The 23,504-nt window shown below is 43.5% G+C and overlaps 1 protein-coding gene across 5 annotated transcripts; it reads right to left on the bottom strand.

Moving 5' to 3' along the window:
• Positions 1–648: 648 nt before the first annotated feature.
• Positions 649–22,785, bottom strand: ccdc137 (coiled-coil domain containing 137). Of its 5 annotated transcripts, none has more exons than XM_065011074.1 (7): positions 17,699–22,785; positions 14,661–14,736; positions 7,944–8,077; positions 7,504–7,747; positions 6,532–6,614; positions 6,345–6,424; positions 649–2,158 (listed from the first exon to the last, which is right to left on the bottom strand). In XM_065011074.1, exons 3-7 carry the CDS (start codon positions 7,999–8,001, stop codon positions 1,958–1,960), a joined length of 666 nt encoding a protein of 221 aa, XP_064867146.1. In that variant the 5' UTR covers positions 8,002–8,077; positions 14,661–14,736; positions 17,699–22,785; the 3' UTR covers positions 649–1,957. The 5 variants fall into 5 exon arrangements, with proteins under 5 accessions (XP_064867146.1, XP_064867145.1, XP_064867148.1 ...); XM_065011073.1 differs by having other exon boundaries at positions 14,661–17,776; positions 17,867–22,785; XM_065011076.1 differs by having other exon boundaries at positions 19,524–22,785.
• Positions 22,786–23,504: the final 719 nt, after the last annotated feature.

The following is a 23,504-nucleotide window of genomic DNA, read 5'->3' as shown; positions in this document are numbered from 1 at the left end:
TGTTGGCTGGGCTCCCTGCCTGTGCCATTAAACCCCTACAACTCATCCAGAACGCCGCAGCCCGTCTGGTGTTCAACCTTCCCAAGTTCTCTCACGTCACCCCGCTCCTCCGCTCTCTCCACTGGCTTCCAGTTGAAGCTCGCATCCGCTACAAGACCATGGTGCTTGCCTACGGAGCTGTGAGGGGAACGGCACCTCAGTACCTCCAGGCTCTGATCAACCCCTTATAAGATTTAGATGCACTATTGTAAAGTGGCTGTTCCACTGGATGTCTTAAGGTGAACGCACCAATTTGTAAGTCGCTCTGGATAAGAGCGTCTGCTAAATGACTTAAATGTAAATGTTGAATCCGATCAAACATCTCTGGAGAGACCTGAAAATAGCTGTGCAGCAACGCTCCCCATCCAACCTGACAGAGCTTGAGAGGATCTGCAGAGAATAATGGGAGAAACTCTCCATATACATGTGTGCCAAGCTTGTAGCGTCATACCTAAGAAGATTTGATGCTGTAATTGCTGCCAGGTGCTTCAACAAAGTACTGAGTAAAAGGGTCTGAATACCTATGTAAATGTGATATTTAGAATAAGTTAACAAAAAAGTGGAAACCTGTTTTTGCTTTGTCATTATGGGGTATTGTGCGTAGATTGATGAGAGAAAAAACAATTTAATCCATTTTAGAAAAACTCCAACGTAAGAAAATATGGAAAAAGTCAAGGGATCTGAATACTTTCTGAAGGCACTGTATGTAGTTCATTCCATCCAAACTGCATGGAAAAGTTAGAGGTTTTAAAGTCCCCAAAGAGTCATAATTTAGTCCATGTCAAAGCAGTCATGCATTGCCACAAGAGAAGATAGTTAATACAGAAAACAGTGGCACTGATAGTCAGAAGTACCTGACATAAATGGCAAGGCCTGCAGGTAGGTAGGAAGGAAAGCTACTTATTCAAGGAGAAACAGTCCATATGTGCAGAGGTGGTCTGGTCCTTTCAATACCAGTCAGAATCCATCCCAGTGTCCACAAAAACTCACTGCAGATTGGGAAAGGAATATGAACTGCTTGGTGATCAGATGAGCTAACCCTTGTCCCCTCCATGTGGTTCCACTTAGATTTGGTGCTTCATCTTCAATGCAGCCAAATTCCCCATCATTCACCCTGAAATGTGCACTTGCTCACTCACCTCCATTTAATTAAAAAAACATTGATTTAAGCACAGGCTACAGGGGTTTACAGACTTTCCACCATATGTCTTACACCAGTCCACACAATTTAAAATTTGTCTCTATACTCCAGCATTTTGGATTTGAGAAAATGTTTGTATCAGGTGAAAGTACAGAACATCACCTCTAATGTGAGGGTACTTTCATATTGATCTGATTTACTGAAAATAGAAAATAAAATGACTAAGTGAGTAGATAAGATGTTTCTGAACACTTCTAAATCAATCCTGATAATGCCACGATTAAGAAAAAACAACAATCATGAATAATGATGAGTGAGAAAGTTAGAGGCTAAAACAAAGCATGTCAAACTCAGCATTCCCAATAATGGGTGACAAACATTTTTGGGGGGTATGATCTTTGACCCTCATCATTCATTCCTAATCATGGTATAATCATGGTAGCATCCACATGAATGTAGAAGTGTTCACAAATGTAATCTATTCTTGCAATAAAAGTGAGTCAAACAAAATACATTATTCACCAATCACTTCCTATTGGACAACGTGTAATCTGAAAACACCAGAACAGTCTGTAAATGCATCCAACAAGTTTGTAGAGTCACAATGTAGTAGTCATTGTGTACAAGGAATATTGGAATACTGTCACCTGCTCTCGAATAAAAATAGCTGGAGTATAGAGCCACATAAAAAAATTGCATCACTGTATTTGGACAGTGTAAGTGAGAAGTGCACACCTTGGGGGAGGGAGCAAGGCAGAGAATGGGACCACTGGAGTCTCACTGGAGGTTCTTCAGCTTCTCTATCCCAGTTGCTTTGGCCTCTTGCCGATGCTGCTTCTGTTTCTTCAGGTGGCGGTAGGCTTGCACCACCCGCTGCCTCTCCTCCTCCATCATCCTCTGCCTGGCCATGGATGGCTTGGCTGTGGAGAACTGGGTCTGGCCCAGCAGAGAGTTCAGCAGGAGACCCTTACACACACCCTGGAAGGGAGAGAGAAGGACTAACATTATTCAATAGTCTAGAGCCATTCATCTGAGCCTGTATTCACAAAGCGTCTCAAGGTAGGAGTGCTGATCTAGGATCATCCATGGAATTATTGCAAAAGTGTGGTATGCAGCTTTTGTGCTACTCCATAAGGACGGGGATAGTAGTGATCTTGAGAATGATCTACCCATTTCCAGGCTCCCTTGTCTTGCGAAAATATTAGAACCATTGGTCAGTCAATCTCACGTGACTTGGGAAATGGTAGTCAGTGTTTCTCTTTTTGTCAAATCAAAGAAATAAGTTATTGCTGCCTTATTAGCCTAGAAATCATTAGGGGCTGACTTGTGTTTGCGTAAGTATGCATTGCCCCTCATTGCTGGCACAGTAGCACACTATCAGGAAATATCAGGAAGTGTCGAAAGCAGCTTTTGTGATAACACTCCATAAGGGCGGGGATAGTGGTGATCTCGATAATTATTGACCCATTTCCAGGCTCCCTTGTCTTGCGAAATTACTACAATCATTGGTCAACAAACCAAGTTATTTTCTTTGTTATTCAATCCGGATTCAGACCCAAACATAGCACCACTTCGCCTACCATGCTCGTTGTAAATGATATTACAAATGACTTAGTTAGAAAGAATTGTGCTGCCATGTTTGTAGACTAAAGCTTGATACTGTAGACCATGTTATTCTGTTGAATAAGCTGTCCTCCATAGCATTGGGTACTGATACTTGCCAATGGTTTCATAATTATCTCAATGTCAGAACTCAGGCCATCAAAGTAGATTGGGTCAAATCTGAGAGCTTTGAGTTACATAATGATTATTATAATTTTTCATTTAACTAGGCAAGTCAGTTAAGAACAAATTCTTATTTACAATGACGGCCTACCCCAGCCAATCCCGGACGATGCTGGGCCAATTATGGGACTCCCAATCATGATGCAGCATGGATTCGAACCAGGGATTGCAGTGACGCCTCTTGCACTGAGATACAGTGCCTTAGACCACTGCGCCACTCTGAAGCCAACATAAAGAGGTGGCCCAAGGTTCGATACTCAGCCCATTACTGTTTACAATCTATACTGAACAAAAATATAACTGCAACATGTAAAGTGTTGATCCCATGATTCATGAGCTGAAATAAAATTAATTAAACAGAATGATCATTACACAGGTGCACCTTGTGCTGGGGACAATAAAAGGCCATTAAAATGAGCAATTTTGTCACACAATGCCACAGATGTCTCAAGTTGAGGGAGCGTGCAACTGGCATGCTGACTGCAAGAATGTCCACCAGAGCTGTTGCCAGAGAATTTAATATTAATTTCTCTACGATAAGCCATCTCCGTCATTTTAGAGAATTTGGCAGTACATCCAACCGGCCTTACAACCGCAGACCTGGTGTAACCACGCCAGCCCAAGACCTCCACATCTGGCTTCTTTATCTGCCAGATCGTCTGAGACCAGCCACCTGGACACCTGATGAATATTTTGGTCTATAATATATTCCTTTTGTGTGATTAAAACTCATTCTGATTGGTGGGCATATGCTCTCTAAGGCCCACCATGGCTGCACCCCTGCCCAGTCATGTGAAATCCATAGATTAGGGCCTAATTAATTCATTTCAATAAATAAATTGGTAATGCTGTAAAATATATACATTTCATTTGTGTTTTATTCCATTGTTCCATCAGTTGGCCAAGCCTTTTCACATTTGAAGTCTGATTGCCAAGCATTGCAGAGGTTATTATTGGATCTAAACTTAATGCTAAATGCAAAACATGCTTTTTTCTAGGTCCCATAACCCAAATTTTAAAAAACATGTGTAAATTACTAGTTTGAACAGTACACAAATTGAGCGAGTTCCTTCCTACAAATATTTTGGTATCTGGCTTGATGACAAAACTGTAATTTAAAAAAAACATGTCAATGAGCTGATAAAGTTCATGTTCAAGGTTGTGTTTTCTTAGCATGTCTGACTTCTGTTAACAGGAAGGAAGTTGTCCAGGCCACTTTTATGTCTATTATAGTTTCTGGGGATATTATCTATATGCATGCAGCATAATCTACACTTAAACTACTAGATGCTGTTTTCCATTGTGCCCTTATGTTTATTACTGGTGATGGTTATAGAACTCACCATTGTCTTTTGTATCAAAAAGTGAGTTGGGCCTCTTTGTATGCCTAGTGGTTAGAGCGTTGGACTAGTAACCGGAAGGTTGCAAATTCAAACCCCTGAGCTGACAAGGTACAAATCTGTCGTTCTGCCCCTGAACAGGCAGTTAACCCACTGTTCCTAGGCCGTCATTGAAAATAAGAATTTGTTCTTAACTGACTTGCCTGGTTAAATAAAGGTCAAATAAACAAATAAAAAAATGTAAGGAGAGTAAGCCTAAGACTGAGTTTGGTCATTTGTAAGTCTAAATTGAATTAACGATGATCGATACAAAATTTCTCCATGAGGGCTTTGTAGATAAACCAAGCACGAGACTGGGTTTGGCCCCGTCGGTCTCCACAAATTTGGGTAAAGCTGCGTTTATTTTTTTTGCGCCCTTTATGTGGAATAACTTACAGGACTCACTGAAATGAGATGTTCTGGTCCATTCAGAGTAATGATCGGAGACCTCAATGTTGATAAATGTGTCAATTTATTTTATTTTATTTTTTTGAATTTTACCCCTTTTTCTCCCCAATTTCATTGTATCCAATTGTTGTAGTAGCTACTATCTTGTCTCATCGCTACAACTCCCGTACGGGCTCGGGAGAGACGAAGGTTGAAAGTCATGCGTCCTCCGATACACAACCCAGCCAGCCGTACTGCTTCTTAACACAGCGCGCATCCAACCCGGAAGCCAGCCGCACCAATGTGATGGAGGCTACACCCTGCACCTGGCAACCTTGGTTAGCGCGCACTGCGCCCGGACCGCCACAGGTGTCGCTGGTGCGCGATGAGACAAGGACATCCCTACCGACCAAGCCCTCCCTAACCCGGACGACGCTAGGCCAATTGTGCGTCGCCTCACGGACCTCCCGGTCGCGGCCGGTTACGACAGAGCCTGGGCGCGAACCCAGGGACTCTGATGGCACAGCTGGCGCTGCAGTACAGCACCCTTAACCACTGCGCACCCGGGAGGCCCCATGTGTCCATTTCTTAATAGATTTGTAATTTTATGTACAATATTTATGTAGGGTTCTGTAAAAGAGACCCGTGTCTCAGTACGACTTCTCAGTCAAAATAAAAGGTGAAATATATTTTTTACATCTTATTCATTAGGATCTAAAAAGGCAAAACTGATCCTAGATCAGCACTACTCTAAGATGCCAGAGTGGTGTACTATGACGTGAGATAGAGGAGATAGCGAGCTAACACTGGTCAACTCAGAGTTCAACTCGGAATAACCGGTGACACTAAAGTGGCTCACCTTTTAACCAGGCAACGAATCTGTCAGAATTAACCGTCTCCGGGGCAGTCTAAGTCAGGGCTAACTCCACTTACCCTGAATTTTGTTGTTGTTGTTGAATTATTTAAACTTTTTTTAAATTAATTTAACAAAGCAAGTCAGTTAAGAACACAGGCTTATTTACAATCACAGCCTATATCAGCCAACCCTGGGCGCCATTGGGCAAATTGTGGGCCGTCCTATGGGACTCCCAATTACGGCCTGATGTAGCGACGCCTCCAGCACCGAGATGCAGTGCATTAGACCGCTGCGCCACTGGGGAGCCCAGTACCTGAGCCGTGAGTTGAGGAACAATTAAATCTGATTCTCTCCCTCTCGTCATCATCCTCTTCATTTGAGGAGAGGACTAATTAAATATTTTATTAATTTAAAAAAAGGTCATATTAAAATGCGTATCACATTATACATTTAGTAATGACAAGATGCACTTGAAACTTCACCCAAAGTAAACCTTTTGTATGACTTTTGTTTGACTTAGCCTTGTGCGGCACGAGCACACAGTAACAAGCTCGGCTTGAGCAGGCGACAGGTGCACGATCAATATCCACCTTCATAACATGGATAAAGCCTGAGCTGGAACGTTTAGCTAACCAATGCAGGCTAGCTTCAGCAAATCCCGAGTAATCTAGCTTGCATCGTAGTATACCCCTCTGGGGAGTGATATAATTAAAATGAGGATAGCTCTTTTTACATACTCACATGCACACACACTTACCTGGGGCTTGATCAGTGCCTTCCTGGGCTTGATACTCAGAGTCGGCGGTGCCATGGCAACTTCTCCGAAGGCAACTTCATCTAAAAGTTCAGGGATAGAGAATAAGATGGTGGCAGCATGTATAAGATGGTGGCAGCATCTCTAATTACCTGATATACAGCATGCTCTGCTGAAAATCCATACATACCTATGAACATGTCGTTTTCTGCCTTCTCTTCCCGCCTGTCCAGTTTCTTTTTATGTAGCCTGTCCAGCCGGCTTTTATCATATCTGCAGTCACACAGGAGAGGACAAACGATTAAGGATGGAATTTGAGACCACTACATTTTAGACTAAATACAAAGGCTTCATTTCAAATCACCACTAACCCCTCCTCCCTAGACACTACTGTAGATCTGAAGGGGTTGGATAGTTTGTCAACTTTATTATCACATGGGGGCAAATTAACATGGTCATCACGCTGTAGAAAGCAGGGAACATCACACTCAACCTTAAACGTAGTCTATGTTTGATGCGTTAAACTAATGGTTCCATTGATATTTATTTTTTTGAGATCCCAGGGGGGCTTTGACAGTCTATTGTAAATCAGTCCGATAGTACCCTTGACAGTATTTCAATCTGAAAGAAAGTTATGGTTTGAAGTGACAAATGCATTAGAAAGGCATTGGGATGTTCAAAAGATCAGGCAATAATTTTGTATGATCTTCTGTGCAGAAAAAGAACATTGATGTTCTTTTTTTTCTCCAGTCTGATGTAGTGCCTGGTCTTGTTTACTCTGTTCTAATGAGTCCTGCCCGGATTGTGGGCATGGTAGTGGGAAACAGAAGACACATACATGTTCCTTAGAGTCTTAACTTTCAGTGATGTAGCTTAAACCGTTTAATAGATAGAGCCACGTGTCCGAAGAAAAAAGAAGCTGCTGTTTATTACAACTGCATCTAGCTGCTACTGACGTAACCCCGGTTCTATGAACCAAAGCATTTCCCCCCCCTTCTCTTACAGTGTTTCTCTTGCGACCCCTAGTTTGGGAAACGCTGCGTTAAACCAATAAACAACAAAGTCCAAAAAGGTTTAAACAAAAGTGTAGGCCTATGTGAAAGGCGGGGCTAGGGGTCGGGTTGGAATTGAGGGACAGAATTGTTTGTCTGGCTCCACTCACTCTTTCTTCTTGTCAGACTTGCATTTCCCGGTGCCAGCAGGTTTCTCCTGCTCCTCTAGCTCCCTCTCCGGCCGTCTCTCTATCTGGTTCTTGGTGAGGAAGAGGACGTGCTGCGCCTCATTGCCCATCCTTCGCAGGTACGTCTTCTCACTCTCCCTCTTCTTTCTACGGAAGTGTGGAACAGGGATATCTACGATTGTAGCATCCCCTGGCTTGGGTTTGGGAGCAAGGGCGATGGCGTCAGCTAATGGGATCCAAGTAAAGAATATAAGGAACAGGACAGAAAATGAGGAGTACTGGAAGACAGAGCTTCAATTAAACTTTTAAGAAAGGCAAGTCAGTTTTTACAAGTATCAAATACCTTCGCTAATACTACAGGCATTCATGTATAGGCCTAATCAAGAACAATATTAAAAGGTTAGAATTCCATGATGACTGACCTTTCCTCATCTTCTTGGCCTTGCTGGGCCCCATCTTCATCCTCTCCTTGCTTTTCATAATCTCTCGAAGGCGGAAGGGAATCTGCTCAAGATGATCCTTCTGTCTGGGCTTGCCATCTCGTTTAGGCTTCTTGCTAGAGGGGCAATTCATTTATGGAAAAAGAAAGACATTTATTTACTCTAAGTAAAATCATGTGTAAACAAGAAGTCATCACAATATTTGGTCACATGGTCATGCATTGAATGTGCACTACGAGCGGCATGTGCATCAGACGCGTGTGCATGGGCCATAACTGGTTTGGCGTTAACTAAACAAAGTGCTCAAAATATTTGACATATTTTTGAGAAATAGAAGCTTGAGCATACAGAGAAAAGTTTGTCAACACTCTATAGCAACATCTTTACTTTGGCGAGTTATGAAAGTAGTTTAAATCCAGTCACTTTAGCCGTCACATGGTGGCCCTGGGCCCGGTTTGCCAAAAGCATCTCAAAGCTAAATTAAACTTTAGAAACTTAGTAGGAGCATCGTTAAATCTCCCAAATCCATCATTACTAAAACTGCACATTATTTAACGGCTGTCTCAGGACACTTGTAGAACAGCTACTGTTAGTGCGTCGTTAGAAGGGCAAAAAAGCATCTATGGTCACATTATTCACAGAAGATCTCAGCTGAACATATAGATAAGCAACTTCATTCTCTCTGTGACCGCTGATAACTTCAGAACGAAGTTGACTACAAATACAAAGTTGCCAATGTCTTTGCAATTGTTACAAACAAGCAAAGGATAAAATGATGCTTCAAATGAAAACCGAGATGACCTTAATGACCGTGTCCTATCGTGCTCTAGCGACTTGTGGCAGGCCAGGCACATGCACGCTGACTTCGGTCGCCAGTTGTAAAGTGTTTCCTCGGACACAATGGTGCGGCTGGCTTCCGGGTAAAGCGAGCAGCGCAGCTTGGCAGGGTCATGTTTCAGAGGACGCATGGCTCTCGATCTTTGCCTCTCCTGAGGAGTTGCAGAGATGGGACAAGACTAAACTACCAATTGATATCACAAAATTGGGGAGAAAAAAAAGGGGTAAAAAGTACCCCCCCCCCCAAAATAAATCTGTCTGTTTAAGCTAGAGACAACTGTGTTTTTGCAAGGGCTGCGTCTCAATCCACTGCATCCGCCGATATCGCCCTTCCGCATCTGCAGTGAAAGGTGGCAGAGCTAGAGTGGTGTTTGTCAGACCATGAGACAAATCTGAAAATTGGTCTTCTCACAAAATCGTATGAAGCATCTGAACAGTTTGGCCTACAAACTATTAACACCACTCTATTGAAATTTGACTCTCACGAACACAATGGTGTTCTGTTTTGCTTACAAGACTCATCTGAAGGTCTCCAGTACCAGTGTTTATTTAAAAAATATATATATTTAAAAAAAAAAGAGGTATACAGTAACAGTCAAAGGTTTGGACACACCTACTCATTCAAGGGTCTCTCTTTTTACTATTTTCTACATTGTAGAAATAACATATATCATGTAGTAACCCAATTGTTTTTAAACAAATCAAAATATATTTTATATATTCTTCAAAGTAGCCACCCTTTGTCTTGATGACAGCTTTATACACTCTTGGCATTCTCTCAACCAGCTCCACGTGGAATGCTTTTCCAACAGTCTTGAAGGAGTTCCCTCATATGCTGAGCACTTGTTGGCCGATTTCCTCTTCACTCTGCGGTCCAACTCATCCCAAACCATTTTAATTGTGTTGAGGTCAGATGTTTGTGGAGGCCAGGTGCAGCACTCCATCACTCTCCTTCTTGGTCAAATAGCCCTTACACAGCCTGGAGGTGTTGGGTCATTGTCCTGTTGAAAAACAGTGATAGTCCCACTAAGTGCAAAACAGATAGGATGGCGAATCGCTGCAGAATGCTGGTTAAAGTGTACCTTGAATTCTAAATAAAATCACAGACAGTGTCACAAGCAAAGCACCCCCACACCACCTCCTCCATGCTTCACGGTGGGAACCACACATGCAAAGATCCGTTCACCTACTCTGCGTCTCACTGAGATATGGAGGTTGGAACCAAAAATCTCAAATTTGGACTCATCAGACCAAAGGGCAGATTTCCACTGGTCTAATGTTCATTGCTCGTGGTTTGTCCCAAGCAAGTCTCTTCTTCTTATTGGTGTCTTTTAGTGGTGGTTTATTTGCAGCAATTCGACCATGAAGGCCTGATTTACGCAGTCTCCTCTGAACAGTTGATGTTGAGCTGTTTCTGTTACTTGAAACATGTAGCATTTATTTGGGCTGCAATCTGAGATGCAGTTAACTCTAATGAACTTATCCTCTGCAGCAGAAGTAACTCTGGGTCTTCCTTTCCTGTGGCGGTCCTCATGAGAGCCAGTTTAATCATAGCGCTTGATGGTTTTTGCAACTGCACTTGAAGAACATTTCAAAGTTCTTGACATTTTCCTGATTGACTGACCTTCATGTCTTAAAGTAATGGTGGACTGTTGTTTCTCTTTGCTTATTTTAGCTGTTCTTTCCATAATATGGACTTTGTCTTTTACCAAATAGGACTATCTTCTGTATACCACCCCTACCTTGTCACAACACAACTGATTGGCTCAAACGCATTAAGGAAAGAAATTCCACAAATGAACAAGGCATATTGAAATGCATTCCAGGTGACTACCCCATGAAGCTGGTTGAGATAATGCCAAAAGTGTGCAACGATGTCATCAAACCAAAGGGTGGCTACTTTGATGAATCTCAAATATATTTTGATTTGTTTAACCCTTTTTTGGTTACAACATGATTCCATGTGTGTTATTTCATAGTTTTGATGTCTTACAATGTAGAAAAGAGTAAAAAGAAAAGAAAAACCTTTTCTATTAATCTGAGAGTGGTTACATTTCTCCAGGCCCATCACTCAGCTTCTTACCAAAACAAAGACGGGGCGACCGATGTTATTGTTTCATCTGTGGATTATCAAGACATTAAAGTGTCACCAACAAAACGTTTAACATTAGGCCTATAGCAAATGCAGCATATGGCCTTTTCCAGTAGTGCTCAAGCATGCCATTCCATGAGCGCAGCATTTATTTTTCAACAGGAATCAATAAACCCAATCAGCACTCCATGACAAAATCATAAACAGAGTAGGGCTGCGTAATAAATCCATAGCTTTGGGGTTATGCGCAGGTAAAACAATTCAGCTATTCTATACTTCCAAATTTCCAAGTCCTATTCTTGAAGATCAAGGCAGTATAACATTTAATGGAATTCTGCTACATCTTTACATTAAAAACCAAGTCTAATTTAATCGTACTTTATATGTAGAAAGCAATGGGTTAGAAGAAGCCTACATAAACCAACCCATAAAGTAAAATGTAACATCCATATATGGCCAGCTATATACACTTTAACATTGATTTATCCTGCAATAGATGTGGTTCAATTGGTAACATACAGTTTTGTCATCTTCTAATTACTCTTAAGGGGAAAGTAATCTAAAAGTAACTAAATGTAATCAGATTACGTTACTGAGTTTGGGTTATCCAAAAGTTACATTGATTACAATTTGACAGGTAACTAGCAACTAACGGATTACATTTATAAAGTAACCTACCCAACCCTGTGTGTGTGTGAGTGATATATATAAAGTGGTGAGGGAGTAGGCATGCTGCTGACTAGATGCTGAAAATGGGGCTTGCCTCCGACTGGCAGCTGTAGTGTCGCCGGATGAGTAAAACGGCACTAGTGAAAACGGTCGCTTGGGGTGCGACCATTCTGGACTGGAGGGACCCCGGCCTCCTGAGTGCTCATTGCTAACTGGGTAACTAACTCTCAAGATAGCTAGCATGCTAACTTAGATAGCTAGCAAGCCTGTAGGACAAAAAGAGCGAACCAGCTAGTCAGCGTTACCTTGGATATTGCCCAGTCGTAGCACCTTGTTTAAATGCCTCTGCGGGTTTCGTCTGTTTATTTTTCCCCATGATCTTCTTGTTATTGGTGCTTAACTAGCGCGGATTCCTTCGAAACAACAACCCACGTGGGCTAACGTTGAGAAATTCTTCTTCTTTGGAGTTAAACTGCAGTTGGCATCAAATATGTTGCATTACCGCCCCCAACTGGACTATAATATAAATCCATTGTGCATGTGATACAAAAGGGGAAAAAGAAAACCTTCCAACTAACCCTACACTCGTTAAAAATCCACTACCCCATTCCAATACTTTGACCCTATTGCTCATGCACCATGCCAACGGCCTGGAAGGATGAGGTACTCAACACACCCTCTAACTCTTTTGAAGTCAAATCTCATATACCCACTGCCGGCCCGCCTGTGGCGGCAGATAGCCTTTTCTGAGCTAAACTGACCAAGACGCACTTCCAACAACACACATAAAACCTCACATAATTCTGCCCCAAAAAATTGACAATTTCTCTCAACCAGTGGCATATGTTTTTTTTTAGGTGAGCGCTGATGCCACCCTTTGATAAGCAGTGCCCACATTGTCAAAGGCAGAGGCACAAAATATTTTTCCACTTGTCCATTCCCAGCGTGCCTCTCCAGGGTGCTGTTAGTGAGATGCATCTTTGAAGCGCTCCACCAACGTTCCATCCCGAAAATTCTCTTAACAAAAATGTAGAACATATAGGATATGGTAAAAAAAAATGTATGTGGCCTTTTCTGTAGCCTACAGCCTGGAGATAAAATGTATGACAATGTAATGAGATGGACACTTTTTACATCATGCAGGTTTCTCTGATCAAATAGCCTAACCTGACTAATGAGCTGCCATGTTAACAAACAACATATCCTAAAAACAGGACTGGTCAAAGTAAAATGGATAATATGGAATGGACAGTCACAACTGTTGTCCAGGAGTTTCACCCCATTGTCATGATCAGTGGTTTCAAGTTTGTATCCATCCATTTTTTGACAAGCTGATCATAGTGAAAAAATAAAATACTTCTGCATTTCCCACTGTGTAAACACATTGCAAATAGGCTCGCAATAACTCCTGATAAAGTTGGTTAGCTGATATTCAGAGGTTAAATAGCCACAGATGGATTAGTCACAGGAATCAGGACTATTAAATCTATTTTCTGTGATTTACATTCCATTTCTGCGGTACAGTTGATAACCAATGCTATGAACTCTAAGAATCCAACATTACTGAAGCATATATTACTCTGGCCTATCACTCTGATAGGCCAACAACTACTCACAGGGATTCTCTCAGGATCCTTTGACCTATCCTCCTCTACTTTGTTCACTGCCTCAGCATACGACACCGTGTGCACTACTCTGACTCCAGCCACCTCAACCTACCTCTCTCGCACCGGACACTTCCGATCCTTAGCAACATGGGCACGCCTACAGTTGACACACACAACTTTATCCACCAAAACTACACAGTCCTCTATCCCATGCCCTCCTGCACATCTTGGAATCTCCCTCCTTCAAACTGCTGCAACATGACCATAAACGTTGCACCTGAAACAGCGTAGTGGATTCGGCACAAAAGCTCTAACAGGATAACTGATATATCCTAACATGCCTTTGTCGGGTAAAGACTCAAAATGACTGACAGTGATTCCTCTGTTTAACCACACTTACCACCGGGTTTGTGTTGCACCAAACAGTGGGCATCACAAACACCAGGAATCGTCAACTTCAATTGCTCCACCTCCATACTTAACGCTACCCCAGAAATCACTCATTTCAATGGTGCCATGTTTCTAAGAGCAAAGCAAGAAACATATCTTGACCCAAGTTGCGAACATGTGGCCCGTGCTCCCTTTGGTGAGAAGAAACACAAAAACAAATATCACAAGTCCACTACAGGTTACCTTCACTGATTCAACTGCTTTCCCACCCACCCTGGAACCCCAAATGCATCTCGCCAAAAGGCAAGGATCGAATTGATCTTCTTTATCATATCCATCGATGCCAGGCTCGGGTTCCGAGCTCTTCACCACACCTTCCACCTCACTTAACTCACCCTCATTCACTTCCATTTCACCTCCAGAACAAGGTATGAAGCTTGGCTCACTCTGTTTGCACTTGATACCAATCTTCGACACCCCATCTCTCCATTTTTTAATCACCATTTTCCTCAAATTTAAATTCAACCTCATTTTCATCAGCCTCTTTTTTTCCCCTCCATTCTTCCCTATCCCAATATTCCTCTTCCCATGACTTTGACTGCAGTACGGTGGCATCCCAACGTCAGTTGTGTAAAGTACTTAGTAGTACTTTAAAGTATTTTTACTTATCTGTACTTGCTTTATATTTTTGTAAACTTTTACTTCACTACATTCCGAAAGAAAATAATGTACTTTTTACTTCATACATTTTCCGTGACACCCAAAAGTACTAGTTACATTTTGACAGGAAAATGGTCCAATTCACACACTTATCAACAGAACATCCTTGGTCATCCCTACTGCATCTAATCTGGCAGTGTCACGAAACACAAATGCTTCGTTTGTAAATTATGTCTGAGTGTTGCAGTGTGCCCCTGGCTAACCGTCAATAAAAAATAAGTTACAAAAAAGTATTTAAAAAAACAAAAACTTTTAGACCTACTGAAGTAATATTTTACTGGGTGACTTACTTGAGTAATTTTCTAATAAGGTGTCTTTACTTTTAGTACTTTTTCCACCACTGCTCAACGTACAGTAACTCCATCTAATAAGCATCCTGCTCACCTCGGAAAGTGTCGTCGTCATCTTCTTCTTCTATGGTATAATGGTGTTGGCAACAATTAAATGTGCATTTCGCCACCTATGGATAATAAAGATACAAAAGAGGAAAACATTTGGGTACAAATAACATATAAAAATGAACAAAAAATTTATTAACTAAACAAAATCAACCTGCTTTTCTGTAAAAACCTCATTCTAAATCAGGTCCCAACACAGGCTCAGAAGCCTCCTGTGAGGGCGGGACAGTAGTGCTTCTGCCGTGAAGTCTTGGAGCCCCAAAAACGTATAGGATATAATGATATAATGATATAATTCAGCTTATTTGACTTCTTAGACACTTGAGCGGTACAATTAATCACTGTGGCTATAAATGCCTCAAAATCTACCTTCTTCACAATGAGTGTATCCAGATCACCCGATTGACTTAAAACACTAGCAACTGGTTGCAATGCATCCACTGCTATATCTTCAAAACTGTTGCCTATTGCCCCTTTGACTCTCTTCACCGCCTCCACATAGGAGATCTGCTGCGCAGCCTTGATCCTTGACCTCCTTCACCCTGACATGATCCCCACCACAGTTGCAACATTTTCCATTCATAGATTATTCAATATCATACTTCGCCCGTCTGCAAACATTTGACACGCGACCATATCCTTTACAATTTCCACAGTGTAATGGTTTGGACACAAATGCTCTCAGCGCTTACCTCACATAACCAAGCTTCACATATTCAGGTAGATTCTCTTCAAACAATAATATCGCCAGGCTTTTCTCCTTCCTTCCATTTACCATGCGGGTCAGGCAACGTGCACTGACCACTCCTGGGATTTTCTGACTAAGGTACTCATCTATATCCAATGAGACTCCAGCTATAACTCCTTTGGCAGGCGCCCTGCTCCGAAGATCAATACATGTTACTTCTGACGTGGACAATTTTGACAGATCCAGTGCATGCTTCTTCTGTTCTTCATCAACACAATTAACCCAAAGAAGGCTGCTTCTAGTCACCTTGATTGAATCCACCTTTCCCACTGTTTCTTCACAGTCCTCAATATTACAAATGGATTTCCCAAATGAATATCCTTGTCCAAAAAACTCTACCCTATAAGAAATGCACTATTGGACCGGTCCTTGTCTTCTACTACAAATTTTGCTCATTTTGTTCCATTCTTTGATTTCACTATTTTCCATACATTATCACAGGAGTCTCAGGAGTCACTTGCTTTCGGATTCAAGCACAGATTTCCTGCCCCGGAAAGTGTCTTCTCTGGGCGTCGACATTTTGACAGCATGAGCCTTCTGTCTGATTCCTTTTGTTCGCTAACAAACTGTTATTTTTGGCGAACGTGTCGGGAATCATATCGCATCGGTGACAGAGCCGTTCATTAGGGTCCCTGATTTGCACACTGCTACTACTGCTTTTTTAGCTCAAAACAACGAGTATCTGCAGATAAGTTAATTCTCTAAGAGGGTGAATCCTCATTGCAGAAACAATAATTAGTTGGGAGAGCGAGTACATTCTGGTCCAAGTTCATTTTTGCAGTGCGTTATTAGGGGATCGAATAATTTGGCAAAAATATATTTGAACGTGCACGAATAAGAATAAGAAATCAAAGTAACAAGTAATTAAAAAGCAGCAGTAAAATAAAAATAGCGAGACCATATACCGGTGCAGAGTCAATGTGCGGGTTACTGGTTAGTTGAGGTAATATGTACATGTGGGTAAAGTTATTAAAGTGACTATGCTTAGATGATAACAACAGAGAGTAGCAGCAGTGTAAAAGAGGGGGTGCAATGCAAATAGTCTGGGTAGCCATTTGATTAGGTACTCAGGAGTCTTATGGCTTGGGGGTAGAAGCTGTTTAGAAGCCTCTTGCACCAGACATGGCGCTCCGGTACCGCTTGCCATGCGGTAGCAGAGAAAACAGTCTATGACTAGGGTGGCTGGAGTCTTTGACAATTTGTTGGGCCTTCCTCTGACACCGCCTGGTATAGAGGTCCTGGATGGCAGGAAGGTTGGCCCCAGTGATGTACTGGGTCGTTCGCACTACCCTCTGTAGTGCCTTGTGGTCGGAGGCCGAGCAGTTGCCATACTAGGCAGTGATGCAACTGGTCAGGATGCACTCGATGGTGCAGCTGTAGAACCTTTTGAGGATCTGAGGACCCACGACAAATCTTTTCAATCTCCTGAGGGGGCATAGGTTTTGTCGTGCCCTCTATATGACTGTCTTGGTGTGCTTGGACCATGTTAGTTTGTTGGTGATGTGGACACCAAGGAACTTGAAGCTCTCAACTTGTTCCACTGCAGCCCCGTCAATGAGAATGGGGGCGTGCCCTGTCCTCTTTTTCCTATGGTCCACAATCATCTCCTTTGTCTTGAGCATGTTGAAGGAGAGGTTGTTGTTCTGGCAACACATGGCCAGGTCTCTGACCTCCTCCCTATACTCCTTATAGGCTGTCTCGTCGTTGTCGGTGTTGTGTCATCGGCAAACTTAATGATGGTGTTGGAGTCGTGCCTGGCCGTGCAGTCATGAGTGAACAGGGGGTACAGGAGGGGACTGAGCACGCACCCTTAGGGGCCTATGTGTTGAGGATCAGCTTGGCGGGTGTGTTGTTACCTACCCTTGCCACCTGGGGGCAGCCATTCAGGAAGTCCAGGATCCAGTTGCACAGGGTGGGGTCGAGACCCAGGGTCTCAAGCTTAATGATGAGTTTTGAGGGCACTATGGTGTTGAATGCTGAGCTATAGTCAATGAACAGCATTCTTACATAGGTATTCCTCTTGTCCAGATGGGATAGGGCAGTGTGCAGAGTGATGGTGATTGCATCGTCTGTGGACCTATTGGGGCGGTAAGCAAATTGGAGTGGGTCTAGGGTAACAGGTATGGTGGAGGTGATATGAGCCTTGACTAGTCTCTCAAAGCACTTCATGATGAAGGAAGTGAGTGCTTACGGAGCAATAGTCATTTAGTTCAGTTACCTTAGCTTTCTGGGCTGGCAGCATTGTGAGGTTTAACAGATTTAAGTGTTTTACTCACGTCGGCCACGGAAAAGGAGAGCCCATGTGGTGGTACGTGCTTTCAGTTTTCGCGAATGCTGCCATCAATCCATGGTGTCTGTTAGGGAAAGTTTTAATAGTCACGGTTGGAACAACATCTCCTATACACTTCCTCATAAACTCGTTCGCCGAGTCAGCATATACGTACGTCAATGTTATTGTCTGAGGCTCCCCGGAACATATGATCCACGTGATCGAAGCAATCTTGAAGTGTGGAATCTGATTGGTCAGACCAGAGTTGGATAGATCTAAGCACGAGCGTTTCCTGTTTTAGTTTCTGCCTGTAGGAGGGGAGCAACAGATGGAGTCATGGTCAGATTTGCCAAAAGGAGGGCGGGGGAGGGCCATGTATGCATCAGGGAAGTTAGAGTAGCAGTGGTCGGCAATGCACTGAAAATCCGTTGGCTGTACGGACTCCGACAGCATGTCCCCGGCTAGCCATGTCTCCGGGAAACAGAGTATGTTACAGTCCTGGATATCTATTTGGAAAGCAACTCTTTCCCTAATTTCGCCTACTTTGTTAACTAGAGACTGGACATTAGCAAGTAATATACTCAGAAGCAGTGGGTGGTGTGCACGCATCCGAAGCCTCACTAGAAGACTGCTCCGGCACCCTCTCCTCCAGCACCCTCTCCTCCGACTGTGTTGTTTTGGGTTGGCCTCTGGAATCAGTTCAAATGCCCTGGAAGGTGCAGACGAAGGATCTACTTTGGGAAAATCGTATTCCTGGTTGTAATGCTGGTTGTGCTGGTATGTTTACGTCTCTCTGATATCCAATAGTTCTTCCTGGCTGTATGTAATAACACTTAAGGTTTTCCGGGCTAACAATGTAAGAAATAATACATAAAAAAACAATACTGTACAGTTTCCTAAGGATTTGAAGCGAAGCTGCCATCTCTATCTGCGCCAACAGCTTCCTGAGAGAAGAGACAGGTTAAAAAGGTCAGAGATAGGCTTGAGGATGATAGGGGCAGCAACCTTAAAGAAGATAGGGCCTAAACCATCTGCACCAGATGTTTTTTGGGGTCAAGTTCAAGGATCTCCTTTAGCACCTCAGACTCAGTGACCGCCTGCAGGGATAAACTTTGTAACGAGGCAGGGGAAGAGAGAGGAGGAGTATTGGGGATAGCCACATTAGAGCAACTTGGGCAGCTGTGAGGAGGAGAGTTTATTCTCCAGGTATTTAACTGTTTTCCAGAACTTTGTGGGGTTTGACTCACAGAGAGAGAACTGTTCCTTAAAGTGACTAACTTTGGCCTTCCGGATAGCCTGAGTGCACTTATTTCTCATTTGCCTGAACAAGAGCCAGTCAGCCTGAGTATGTGTGTGCCAAGCGATTTGCCAAATGGAATTATTGAGGTGGAGTAACTGCCAGATCACGGTCGAGTCAGGTGGCTGAACCTGTTTTTAATTCTCATTTTCTTTATCAAATCAAATCAAATCGATTTATATAGCCCTTCTTACATCAGCTGATATCTCAAAGTGCTGTACAGAAACCCAGCCTAAAACCCCAAACAGCAAGCAATGCAGGTGTAGAAGCATGGTGGCTAGGAAAAACTCCCTAGAAAGACCAAAACCTAGGAAGAAACCTAGAGAGGAACCAGGCTATGAGGGGTGGCCAGTCCTCTTTTGGCTGTGCCGGGTGGAGATTATAACAGAACATGGCCAAGATGTTGAAATGTTCATAAATGACCAGCATGGTCAAATAATAATAATCACAGTAGTTGTCGAGGGTGCAACAAGTCAGCACCTCAGGAGAAAATGTCAGTTGGCTTTTCATAGCCGATCATTAAGAGTATCTCTACCGCTCCTGCTGTCTCTAGAGAGTTGAAAACAGCAGGTCTGGGACAAGTAGCATGTCCGGTGAACAGGTCAGGGTTCCATAGCCGCAGCAGTGGACTGGGGACAGCAAGGAGTCATCATGCCAGGTAGTCCTGAGGCATGGTCCTAGGGCTCAGGTCCTCCGAGAGAGAGAAAGAAAGAGAGAAAGAGAGAATTAGAGAGAGCATACTTAAATTCACACAGGACACCGAATAAGACAGGAGAAGTACTCCAGATATAACAGACTGACCCCGGGCGCATTTGTTAAACAATACCACTGAAAATATCAAAAAAGAAGGTCCAAGTGTCTTCGACAGAGGAGATCAAACTGATTCTATACCTATATTACAGAGGCAAGAACATGAAGGAAGGCTTGTTCATTAAAGTTTTTTAGCAAGCCTCTATGACAAGTCAAGACAGGTTGTTTCACTGAGCAGCCATTAGGCTGTAAAACAGTGATTACTAAGGCCATTAAAGAAAACACCAGACTGATACATATCAGGATTAATTGTAAGGATAACATCAAGGAGAGTTGCCTTTTCTGGGTTTCATACCTTGTAGGATTGGTAATAATCTGAGAAAGATTTAGAGAGTCGTATTGCTTTAGGACTTGGTCAGGTGGTTTAAGCATGTCCCAGTTTAGGTCACATAGATTCAGGTGAAATTCAGATTTAGTGTAAGGTGCCAAAGGAGAGCTTAGGACATTTAGGGTTGAAGCCGGTGCTGATGGTGGCCGATAACACCCAGCAACAGTCAACAAAGAGTTATTTGAAAGCCTAATGCATAAAACCAGCAAATCAAATTTTTAGAGGACAGACTTGGTGGAGACAACCCTGCGCTGAAGGTGTTCCTTGGTAAAGATTGTCACTCCACAATATTTGGAAGATTTGTCTTGCCAAATAAGGTTATAATCAGAAAGGTTAACATCAGTGTTCAAAATACTCTTTCTTAATAACCATGTCTCAGTAATGACCAACACATGTGGATTGGAGCTGTGAACACGCACTTTCAATTGATACATTTGAAGTAATAACCCGTATGTAGGGGCTGGGCAATTTGTGACTTGTTTTGGTAATCAATGGCTGTATTGGGGGGCGAATGGTTTCACCTCTGCTAGGCAATCAGCAATTAGTACAGGTAGGCGTGCTCTCCACCTCTGCTAGGCAATTAGCAATTAGTGTTCGTTTTTCAGTCTCCCCTGGTTTCAGAGGCAACTGTAAACGGTGGTCATGTCAGTGGCGGTTTTGTTGCAAAACTAAGACAGAGTTGTTTCGAGGAAGGAAAGAGCAGAAGCTCCACACCACTCTCTTTGTAGCTTTGTCAACTGTGTGTTTTCTATACCTGTTTGCACCTCTCCCTTTAGGCTTCACAGACGCTCCTCGTACCTTGGCTGCAACCTTTCTAATTTAGTGTACCTTGTGCGCACAACCCTTGTGGAATTCCGGGTCTCTGGCAACGTTTAGAACTGCTGCTCTGTGGTCAAGAATGTCTATGCTGCTCTTCAGTCTTTGACTTTTTGGCCCTGACGGAGTCATGGATCACCCCAGAGAACATTGCTACTCCAGTTGCTTTTTCTTCATCTGACCGTTTTCTCTCATAGTCTGGGAGCATCTGGTCGTCTTTTTCTCCGAAGTGGAGTTTCTCTTTTCTCCCTCGCATAATTTGAATTCCATGATGTCACACCAGCATTACTGTTCGGGAGTTTCATGAAATGGGTTTCCATGGCCGAGCAGCCACACAAGCCTAAGATCACCATGCGCAATTGCAAGCGTTGGCTGGAGTGGTAAAGCTCACCGCCATAGGCGTTCTTTGGAGTGATGAATCATGCTCCACCCATGCTCCACCCGGCATCATGCTCCACCCGACGGATGAATCTAGGTTTGGTGGATGCCAGGAGAATGCTACCTGCCCCAATGCATAGTCCCAACTGTGAAGTTTTGTGGAGGAATAATGGTCTGGGGCTGTTTTTCATGGTTCGGGCTCGGCCCCTTAGTTCCAGTGACGGGAAATCTTAATGCTACAGCATACAATGACATGCTAGACAATTCTGTGCTTCCAACTTTGTGGCAACAGTTTGGGGAAAGCCCTTCCCTGTTTCAGAATGACAATGCCCCGTGCACAAAGCGAGGTCCATACAGAAATGGTTTGAGATTGGTGTGAAAGAACTTTACTGGCCTACACAAAGCCCTGACCTCAACCCCATCGAACACCTTTGGGATGAATTGGACTGCTGACGAGCTAGGCCTAATCGCCCAACATTAGTGCCTGACCTCACTAATGCTCTTGTGGATGAATGGAAGCAAGTCTCCACAACGTTCCAACATCTAGTGGAAATCTTTCCCAGAAGAGTGGAGGCTGTTATAGCAGCAAAGGTGGGACCAATTCCATATTAATGCCCATGATTTTGGAACGAGATGTTTGAGCAGGTGTCCACATGCTTTTAGTCATGTAGTGTATATTCCTTTTATTTTACCCTAACCCTACCACACCTGCTCTAATTGGAGTAAGTTAACACTTATGCTTCTACTTACTGTGGACGGACCACTAGAGGGCAGGCTGGGCTCATGGATAGTTGCCCAACAGAGCCTGGGAGACAAGGTAACCAGAGTCAATTAAGCACAGCTGACGGTACTAATGAGATACTCTCCTTCCCCTATAAAAGAGAGAATGGAACCAGAAGAGAGAGGGGGAAACTATCTCTGGAAGATGGCCACCGAGAGAGAGAAGCTGTGCTGAAAGAACCACTAAGACGGTGACAAAACCGTGATTTATGTTTGTTGTAGTTTAAAGATTATCCTATTGTGTTCTTGTTTCATCTGGAGAAGAAGATGTGTGTTTTTCCTTGGAAGATTTTTCATTGATTATGTTTGAATGTTTTTGTTGACAAAATACTCTCAATAGAGAACCGTGTTCAATCAGAAAAACCTTTTTCCTGACTCGTTTATTCCACCTTCCCGCTTTAGAGTGACGCCTAATTACTTGGTACGCTCACATTGGTGGAGGATGCGGGTATTAGGTGGACGAGTGACACAAGGATAAGTGAGTAAATCAAGATTCTTCCAGTAGACCCGGAGGAACCATTCAAGAACAATGGATAACGCCCTACTACAACAATTGATCACGGCACAGCGGACAACCATAGAACTCCTGCAACAACAGCTGAACCGACTAGAAGAACCTAGAGTTAAGCCAAGAGCGGCTGCTCACGCCATCTTACCTCGTCTCTCCAAGGAGGATGATATTGAGGCCTTCCTCATGACCTTCGAAAGGACGGCCACCTTGAAGAGTGGCCGCCCACAGAATGGGCGAGCGCATTAGCCCCTCTTTTGACCGGGTGGCTCAGGAAGCCTATTTTGACCTGGATTCCCACGAAGCTGCGGACTATGGGCGACTAAAAACCGAGATCCTGTCCCGGTACCAGCTGACTGCCAGAGATAGGGCTGTAAAGTTCCATCAATGGACCTATACAGCTGATCAACCCGTCCGTGCCCAGATCTTCGCCTTAATACGACTGACGAAACAGTGGCTAGAACCTGGAAAGGGAGTAGGACATGTGATAGAGACTCTCGTAGTGGACAAGATATTGAGAGAATTACCCAGTGACTTAAAAGGGTTGTGGGGCAAGCCAACCCGTTGTCAGCCGACGACATAGCCCAGGCGGTGGAAACATATCGGTCTACAGGGGAGTTGTTAAAAAGTGACAAGGAGGAACGGAAGGAGTCTTGCAATCCCGCACCACGACTCACCCCGGCGCGCTCGCCACTGAAACGTCCAAGCCCCTCCCGGAGGTGGGAGAAGTCAGCCACCACACAGCAGGGTCGGTGTTATAAATGTCAGTCTCCCAACCATTATGCCCCACAATGTCCTAGCAAGGATGAGCCCATGGTCACGGAGTCATCACTGCCTACCCCCACACATCCCGTTTTGAGGGGGCAGGATCAACACTGTTGGTTAGCAGAGATAGC

Source organism: Oncorhynchus nerka, linkage group LG26, assembly GCF_034236695.1.
Source record: "Oncorhynchus nerka isolate Pitt River linkage group LG26, Oner_Uvic_2.0, whole genome shotgun sequence".
NCBI classification, from domain to species: Eukaryota; Metazoa; Chordata; class Actinopteri; order Salmoniformes; family Salmonidae; genus Oncorhynchus; species Oncorhynchus nerka.
The sequence above is the reverse complement of the archived record's forward strand: the minus strand, read 5'-3'. Positions and strand labels throughout refer to the sequence as shown.

What these genes read in the sequence shown, in the direction of transcription:
- ccdc137 (XM_029635220.2), bottom strand. Translation starts at nt 11,935, where the DNA reads ATGGGGAAAAATAAACAGACGAAACCCGCAGAGGCATTTAAACAAGGT. An exon ending in ACGACTGGGCAATATCCAAG is followed by an intron (nt 8,078 to 11,864) that starts GTAACGCTGACT and finishes TTGCCCCTCTAG; the next exon opens with CAAGAAGCCTAAACGAGATG. An exon ending in AGGCACTGATCAAGCCCCAG is followed by an intron (nt 2,159 to 6,344) that starts GTAAGTGTGTGT and finishes TCTCCCTTCCAG; the next exon opens with GGTGTGTGTAAGGGTCTCCT.